General features: G+C 34.3%; 1 protein-coding gene across 1 annotated transcript in view; it reads left to right on the forward strand.

The window, feature by feature from the left end:
* The window catches only part of LOC109824491 (E3 ubiquitin-protein ligase CHFR), a 20,600-nt gene that overhangs the window by 1,665 nt on the left and 9,281 nt on the right, over nt 1-9,654 (forward strand). Inside the window, exons 3-6 of the mRNA XM_020391100.1 lie at nt 4,533-4,627; nt 6,785-6,846; nt 6,942-7,033; nt 7,126-7,261. Of these exons, the coding sequence (XP_020246689.1) occupies nt 4,533-4,627; nt 6,785-6,846; nt 6,942-7,033; nt 7,126-7,261 (385 nt within the window). The remainder of the gene's footprint in view (nt 1-4,532; nt 4,628-6,784; nt 6,847-6,941; nt 7,034-7,125; nt 7,262-9,654) is intronic.

The following is a 9,654-nucleotide window of genomic DNA, read 5'->3' on the forward strand; positions in this document are numbered from 1 at the left end:
GGGTAATTTCAAGAAAAAAGGGAAAAAAGTATAAAGTCAAATGTTAGAAGACATGGAATAGCTAATTATTATTTAATGATGTGTATGAAAGAAAAGATAATATGGACAAAGCTTGGAAAAGAAAAGTACTTTTTCAATTCTTTTTCTCTATCTTTTCAAGTTAAGGAAATTTGTTCTTTACCCTTTCATGTACAACTATAATAGAGGATTTGTTCAGCACTCAACCATATTGTTGGTGCTCTTAGTTGGTTTTTCCATGTTAGTATAGATATATTAACATATAATTTTTCAGGAGGACCTGAGGTTCTGATTATCATCAAGAATAAACATGTGACTTCAACTACCACCAACGAAACACACCATAAAAGTTTTAACAAAAACACGAGTGATGTTTCTTCTATGTGTACACGTGGTGGGTCATGTAAGTGAATTGATAAGCTTTTTTACATGTAAAAGCATGATATGCTATGTATTAGTTCATGAGGCTGAGAAAGAGATGATGGGATCAGGAAAGTGATAATTCCAAATAATGTTACATTAAACGTTGGACGCTTCTAGGCGTCAGACTTGGCGCCTAGCGCTTAGTCGTCTAGACGGACGCCTAAACGGTTTCTGAGCGTTTTTATTTTTTTTTATTTTTTTAATTGTGATACTTGAAGATAAATATATATATACTCAATCAACTATGCATAAACACTAAAATCCAACACTATTAACTAAATTGCTTGGTTTACCAATTACAATAGCTCTTTGTATGTTTATACTTCTCAACTCAAATTATAAGTTCATCTCAACAGTGAAAAACTCATTCTCAACTCAAATTACTGTTAACTTATAAGTTACTGTTAAGTTTAAGTTAACAATAAACTTAAACTTAAGTTTACTATTAACTAAAATATTGTTAACTTAAGTTTACTGTTTATTTAAACTTAAGTTTACCATCAACAAAAAACTTAATATTAACTTAAACTTAAACTTAAACTTAAGTTTACTGTTAGCTTAAACTCAAGTTTAACTTAAACTTAAACTTAAACTTAAACTTAAACTTAAGTTTACTATTAACTTACACTTCTTAAGTTTAAGTTATTGTTGTTAACTAACTTAAATAGATATTTAAGAAGTACTATTACACTTCTTAAGTTTAAGTTATTGTTGTTAACTAACTTAAATAGATATTTAAGAAGTACTATTTACCTTGTTAGTAGTTACAGAGATCGGGGCTTAAATAGATATTTAAGAAGTACTATTTACCTTGTTAGTAGTTACAGAGATCGGGGGAGCTCGACAATATTACAGAAGGCGCTAGGCAGACTAGGCGTTTGAGCAAGCGTCTAGTGCCTAGACCCCTGGGTGTACGCCTAGGCAGCGCCTAGGCGTTTGATTATTTTTAAATTATTTAATTATAATAATTGATAAAAATATGTATTAAATTCATATAAATTTTAAAAAAAAGATAGCAATCTTAGTTCCACAATAAATCATGCATATTTAGATACTAAACAGCCAAAATAATAATTAACAAGGCTAGAGCCTAAAATGTTTTCTTTTTTTGTTTTTAATTACAATAATTGATAGTGAATGTGAATGTTATAAAAAGCTTAGATGTCGGACTGGTGTCTAGGCGGTTTTCTTTCTTCATTTAAGTGGTGGTCGATGAGGTTTTGCTAAAGATCGGAGGAGGTAGTAGAGGTGTTCATATTTGGAGGTTAATGGAGTTTGGAGGACGTGTAGGCTACAACACATAAAATCACAACCAATGCTTACAGGGTGCAATCCACGTAAGCAAACAATGCTCCCCTAAATGCTCGTAAAATCTAGGTAGGCAGTCTAAATACCGTCTAGACGCTAGGCGTTAGTTAGGCGGCCTAGGTACCGCCTAGGCCTAGGCGTACGCCTAAGCGGACTAGGCGGAGGTTTTTTAAAACAATGATTCCAAACTAAGAAGGTGGGGAGAAGCTCTCGAATCTAAAAGATTTAGAATTAGTTTAAGAAAAACATAATACATGAAATGCAGCTTTAGTAAACAGTAAGAAGAAATGTGCATTTAGTACATGTGGATGATTAAGGAATAGCTAAGAGTAATCATTTTTGTTATTTAGATTTTAGGGTCAATCATTTGTTATGATGATGAGATTTAGGATGATGTGCTATGTTTTAATTCGTGAGGCTAAGAAAGTGATGATGGGACCAGGAGAGTAATAATTCTAAACTAAGAAGGTGGGGAGAAGCTTTTGAATCTAAAAGCTTAAGAATTAGTTTAAGAGAAACAGCTAAGAGTAATCATTTTTGGTATTTCGGATCAATCATTTGTTATGATGGTGAAATTTAGGATGATATGCTATGAATTAGTTTATGAGGCTAAGAAAGTGATGATGAGACTAGGAAAGTGATAATTCTAACTGAGAAGATGGGGAGAAGCTCTCAAATATAAAAGATTTAGAATTTATTTAAGAAAAATATAATATATGAAATGTAACTTTAGTAAACAGTAAGGAGAAATGTGTATCTAATACATGTGGACGATAAAGGAATAGCTAAAAGTAATCATTATTGTTATCTGGGATCAATCATTTGTTATGATGATGAGATTTAGGATAATGTGGTTCATCAAATCAAATCAAGATGGTTATAATAAATGAGTGCTTCTAGAGTTATAGTGGCCATGGAGTATCTATGAGATTAAGGAGAAAATTTTGTAGGACAACTATGAGACTGATAATGCTTTATGAATCAGAATGTTGGACAATTAAATAACATGCTCAAGAAATGATTAAAGCAGAAATGAGAATGTCATTATATGTTCTTGTTGATATACACTAAATGGTAGGATAACGAATGTGTGCATTCGTTGGAGATTAGAGGATGCTGCTATTAGAGATAAAATTTGAGACATTTGATTGAGATACGCTAGTTATATACTATGAAGGGAACTAAGCAATCAGTTAGGAGAATGATAAGATTTAGTTCATGGAGCAAAAGGACCTGATGTAGACCTAAAAGGTTGTGAAGGTAATTAAGAAGAATATAATAATAGTCAACTAAATGCGATGTAATAGAATTGAATGGAAGACTAAGGTTCAAATAGTTGACTCCAAAAATTTGTGATAAAGGGCTTTATTGTTGTTGTTGTTGTTGTAGAACAGGATATGCTATGTATAAAGATAGATTTTACGGGCCAGGTAAGGTGCATGCCTATGTCACCCTTCCTTCTCTTGTACTGTGTTCTTGAACATTGTATCGTTGCATTGTCTCATATCTACTTAAAATCACCCAAGTGAAAGTGGAAATTGCATTTAGGGTTTACTCCCACATCGCGGATGACTTGAGTTAACCTTTTTGTGTCAAAGCAATTATTCTGTTATTCATTCACGTAGCTGACCCCAAAAAATTGGACAAAAGGCCTTGTATTGTTGTATAAACATGATCTGGTATTTATAAAGGTAGATTTTACAGGCCAGATAAAGACCTATTTAGACCTTCCCTCCCTTTTCGCCTGTTCTTAGATATTGTATCGGCCCTTTATACCTTAATTTTAGTATTCCATCCCATTGGGTCATCTTCCATCTTATTAAATTCATTGAAGTTAAAAGGGAAATTGTAATTGAACTTTACTTCAACATTGGGAATGAGTTAAACTTTTTCGTGCGGCAATAGGTTGGTTTTGGGACGCATTTTGATCTGAGCAGCGAAAGTAGCATGGTGGTGTATTTTAGTTAGCATCTCTATGATTTGGTGGGAGAGGCACTGTTTCTTTAACTCGGGTTAGCCATGTGACAATTATAAATTTTTAGCTAAGTATGTATTAAATGTACAAGCCTCCCAAGTGTTGATCAGAATCTCTACCTTCAAGATTCAGACATAAGGTGGAACTCATGTGTCTGTGAAAACAAAAGGTGAGGACATGTTGAAAGAATTCTGCATCGGTAGAAGTGTTGGCAATTAATGTCCATGGGGTTCAGGCTCAATGTATATGAGATGAAGTGGATTTGTTAGGTACGGGTCTTGCATGCTGTTTAAAGTACCTACGTAAAAGTAACAATTTGAGTTAAGATGTAATTTTTCCATTGTAAACAGATTAGGAATGTGAGTGCTATGTGATTGGTATCAAGACCTAATTTCTTAACCTTTTTTTTTCCTCGAAAGTGGATTCACTCTATTATCAATGTCACCGTGTAGACTCCTCTTTTGTAACAAAACATTTTTTTATTTATTTTAAACTTCTACACCTATTAAATGGTGTGATGAGAAATAGGCAATTATTCTTTTTTTTTTTAGTTTTTTACTTTAACTTATGTGGAGTCTTGTATTCTCTTTTATATGTCCTAATATTATCAGTTTGAGAAGAATGCCCATAAAATCTATATGTACATCAAAGATCTAAGAAACACCCACCAGAACAGAGATTCAATTACAATGTTGGCTGTATGCTCTCTGTTACCATCTGTCACTTTCAGCTATTAATCTATATGTTCTCTTCACTGATTTGCCCATCTATTTCCTTATTGTTTCTTTTCCCTAAATTGTCTTGACAGTTCAAATAAAATAATTGTTGATGGAACTGCTGTTGGAGAAGAAGTTGTCGATATAAAGTGTGGAAGTAAACTTACTTCTGGCCCCTGTAAAAAAGGTAAGTCCAATCAAATATCATTTGTTTTGCCATATTCTTGAATGTGTCATCATCTCTTATATTTTAGCTTTGATGCTTCTTTTCTTGGTATCATATCAAAATTTGGTTAAAAAAAAAGAATGATCTTGTATTTCAAGGAAAGCAATAATATTCTTTTGATTGTAGCACCTATAGTTTTCTTGTTGCTCGAAGTCTTATTTGGGTATGCCTCCTTTGGCTTACTATGTGCCAGAGACAAGTATGATTACCTATAGCAGATTATCATTAAACCACTTTGTCTTGGTTATTTCCTATTGTTAGTGGATTTTGTCTGTTCCTTGTTCATTTTAAGTTAAATTGCGTAAACAAAATTGATAGAACAACCTTTCTTTTAGGGCATGGCCTCTCTTGCTCATACTTGAATTGATAGAATTGTACAAGCTCGCATAATTGATGTGCAGTCAAAAATATTGGGTCAAAGTTGGAGCTCTCTGGACTTTGCTTTGTTCGGCTAGTGCCATCTTGACAGGGAAAGGCTTAGATAATGATAATGTCATAATGATTTATTGATATGATTCCAATGAATTATTTGAGTAAATTGTTCCACTGTGACATTTTTGTCTGATTTGACTGTAAACTAAAGAAACCAATGATAGTTTTGAGAATAGGATAGAAATTTACAGTGAAAAGGAAGTATTGGTCCCATTTGATGTTCAAATCATCACTGATGCCTTTAGAGCATGCAGCGATGGGCTGGCCCTAAGCAATAAGCCTGATAGGTTAAGCTTTCAGTTCTTATGGACAAGATATCAGTTCTTATGGACAAGATACCCAAATGAAGTGGTAATTAGTGCTGCATGGAGAATAAGCATTGGCATGTTCTGCTCTGTAAATCTTGGAATAAAAGCTGAGCTCTTGTTGACATTGTTTCTGTATTACAAATGAAATGCAGATAAGCTGGTCCCTATTAAAGTTGATTGGAGAATTAAAGTTCTGGCATATCCTACCCCAAAAATTTTGGAATAAAACTTGAGCTGCTGTTGACATTGTTTCTGTATCACACATGGAGTACAGTTGGTCAAATCTATATTAGTAGGAATGTTTTCAGCTTTCGTAAATAGAGTGTCCAGAGGAGTTGGTCCTTCACAAAACTGAGAGGAAAGGACTATATTGCTGGCGCAATAATTTGGAGGATTTGCTGCTGCTAGCCTGCTACCATACGAATGCCTTGAGGTTGGTTTGTAAAGCTTCCTTGTGGACAAGAAACTAGGTGATTACAGAATGCAATAACATAGTGCAATAATTGAAAGTTGCTCTAACGTATGGACAATTGCTGGGCAGCAAACCCTGAAACTAAATTAGACTATTTTAACTGACTATGCTTTAAGATTTATATCGAATTATATGTTTTAATTTAAAGTTACATTAGTGTTACTGCATCCCTCAACTTGTGTGCCCTCACAAATATGAGGGATTAAGGCAGCAAGTTATCTTTAAGCTCGCAAGTCTGTTCATTTTGAAGAACAAGGGAGGTAAAACTGAATATCACACAGAAATGGTAGCTGACATTTAAAAGCTTGAACTTTATAATTGGCATTTCTCCTGTTGTGCTGTTTTGGTAGTGATTTAATCTTTTTCTTTTTCATCTTATTCTTCTTTTGTTGGTTTTATAATTCTATAACTGAAACCCCAAAAGATGATTCATGTCTTTTCAAGATTTTGCCCTTCATCACTTGTTTTTTTATTTATTAAATGTTTAATGCAATAAAATTCCTGAAGTTATAATTAGATACTGCTTAAACTTGAATTTAGTTGCAGCTCACTAGCTTTGCTGTACATTACCTCAGAAATTTGCTATGCAACCGCCATGTTTCTATCTTCTATGCTTGATCCGTGTTTCTGATCAGAGAATCTAGCTTAGAAAAGTAGTCATGGAATATTTCATTTTCATCCTGTATGTTTTTTGATGTTAGGGCTTCTGCTGTCGTCATTAATCTTGAGCCTGTGATCAATTTACGCACCTCTGCTGTTTTTTATCCTGATACCTATACTTCTGAAAACATGAATACCTTATTGTTAGTTGTGATGTTATTATAGCTTTCCATTAATATTATTACTCTTATAATAGTTTCGACCAAGTAGTTCTCTGAATATATTTTCCTTTAAAATACTTTTCAGGGTTCTTAAGTTATACTTTTGAATTTCTACCCTCCCAGAGGCGTGAAAGAAAAAGTATGAAGGTTAGTTTTTCAAGAAATTCTATTTTCATTTCCTTTAGTTTTTAGGGTATTGCTGCTGGTTCATGGTTCATGATTTTACTGTTTGAATGCGGTAGATTTCCTTAGATGTCGAACATGCAAAATGCAGTATATGCCTAAACATATGGCATGATGTTGTCACCGTTGCTCCTTGTCTGCACAATTTCTGGTAATTGATCTCTTTTTGTTTAGCCAAATTTTTATTTGAACCTTTCTTGCTTCTATCATTTAATGATGAACCCTACTTTTTTTTTAATGTAGTAATGGTTGCTTCTCAGAGTGGTTAAGGAGATCTTCAACCCGTTCTCAAGATAAGCAGAAAAGTGTAGTCTGTCCCCAGTGTCGAGCAATTATATATTCTGTGGGAAGAAACCATTTTTTGCATACTCTTGAAGAGGTGCTTTCTTCCACTATTTTTTCCTTCTCCAAATGTTTGATAAGGTTTTCATGTAGATCTACTTCATCCCTATGGCTTGCAACATGCCCTATGTATAATATATTGCACTTTTGATTGAAGTGGAATTTATCATAGTTGAGAAATAAATATGGCTAGCATGCTGCTTTGCTTGTATCTACATAGAGATTCTTTTTTTATGTGGGCTGGTTTCTAGATTCTGGTATGTTATAGAGTAGATTTATTTGCTTCTATGCTTATAAGAGGACATCTCATATTTTTGTGGAGGATTGTTGTACTACGTGTGACTGCGGATGTCCTTGGATTACCTCATGTAATATTATTATATCAATAGAGAATATTGGAGCAATCAGGCTATTATTTGAAAAAGTAATTATATTTTCTGTTTACATCATTGGACATGAGTGTTGAGACTTACTCTAACATGCAGTGGTATTTTTCATTTGTGAAATAAGATGGAGGCATGTAACTGACAGGTATAAACGTTCCTGCAAAGCTAAATCTAAACAATTTCCCCCACAACAAGTGCTTCCAGAAAGTGAGAATGTAGCCAGGGCTTAGATGATCTTGATCATTCATGATACATGATTTGGTTTAGTTTGTGCAAATTCACATGTTGCTCTTGGTTTGAGCCTCTCTTCCACCAACATATCCTCCAGCTGGAAGTTCTTTCCTGTTTTTTTCTTAGAAGTTTGTTTGAAGTTTTATAATAAATGAAGCTCTTAGAAAAAAGGGAAACTCAATTGACAAAGAAGAAATGTGTGTCCTGTGGATGATAGGGCAGCTACAAGTTTACAGAGAATTTTTTTTCATTAATTAAAGCTATAGTCACAAGTCACTTCACACTTTGTGGTTACATATTAGTTCTTTTCCTGTGGAAAATTATGATAACAAGGAAGAAACTACATTCCAGAACATTCCATTATGCTAGCCCGCTAAGTTTCACAAGACATGACAGCTACAAGTTTCACATAGAAAATCAGTTAGGTAAAGAATGAATGCTATTCAACAATAAGTGCTTCATTTGTAATTTAGATGCCTAATTTTGAGGTCGTTTAGCCTTTAGAAGCACACTGCATATAATCGCTTTGAAGTAGGTATATGCACACGACCTCTTTGAAGTAGGTATATGCACATGAATCCTTGACATGGTTAATTAGCAGGCTACATCCTTACCGTATCCTTACTCCAGTCTAATGTTAGTTGACAGAAATGGGGCGAACTGCATTCTCAGTGAAGTACCAAAAAATCCTTGCTAAAGGGCATTGTTTGTTAATCCTTGGCGTTAAATGTGGGAAGGGTTTGTGCAGTTTATCCTTTAGGCATCAATTGATATGCTTCTAATGATCTATATCAGAAACCTTGTAAGAAACTATGGATACTGTGCGTGGAATAAAACTAGTGGGATCTAATAATATATTCATGAATTTGAACTCAGATTGTGGCTTGTTGGAAAACCTATAACTGCGGGTGTTGCGTGTATTCAACTTGCTCCGGATCCTAATGTCCTGGCTAAAATTATCGGTTTTAGCTTGGCATACTTAGGCCAAAGTTTAGAAGTATGTAAATTCTTGGGTGACATGTTCTTCGTCTCACTATTTAGTATTTTACATGTTATGAGGCATGGTTTTAAGCTCATTTTGGCTTGCGAAAATGGTGCACAGATGAGCAGGACTATGCTTGGGAGAACATGTTTGAATGTACCTAGCTCCTTGGAAAACTTAAGTCTGGGCAAACTGTCCCACTCTGTCTCTACTTTTAATGCTTCTGCATTTATTTATTGAACTTGTAGGTTACAAATGTCCTGAAAGAAAGCCCCTAAGTAAATGGGATTGTCATATTAATGGATGATTGTTTTCCTTTAGTCTGAGTTGATTTAAATTAATTTCAGTTAGATGGGCATGGGAGCATACTTAAAGGGCTTATAATTCACATGAAACTAGCCTTTACACACTATTCACCAAATGTATTTATGCTACTGAGTCGTTTAACTGCTATCACAACACTTCTCACCACTGTGCATATTTAATGGATAATCAGTTATCTACTTGGCACAAGTTTCAAGCAGTTGCTACATGTGAGAAGAGCAGCTTCCTAGTAGAGCATAGCACCCCAAACTTTACCAAGAAAAAAAAACTTTTGCAAAGATCTAAAGGTTTGGAGCATCACAGGTGCATTATGTTTAAGCCACTAAGGATGTTCTACCCTCTATTGTCCTCTCGTGTTTGACATCTGTCTTCTTTTTGAGAATATCATTGTATTTTTAGCGTTTTCTTTTGTTTCATTAACTAGAAAGGCATTACATATATAAATTATTGTGTTGAAGAGAGAGAGAGTTTTTTTTGGGGGGGTGGCGGTGGGGGGGGGGGTGGGGG

This window comes from Asparagus officinalis, chromosome 9 (genome assembly GCF_001876935.1).
Source record: "Asparagus officinalis chromosome 9, Aspof.V1, whole genome shotgun sequence".
Classification (NCBI taxonomy): domain Eukaryota; kingdom Viridiplantae; phylum Streptophyta; class Magnoliopsida; order Asparagales; family Asparagaceae; genus Asparagus; species Asparagus officinalis.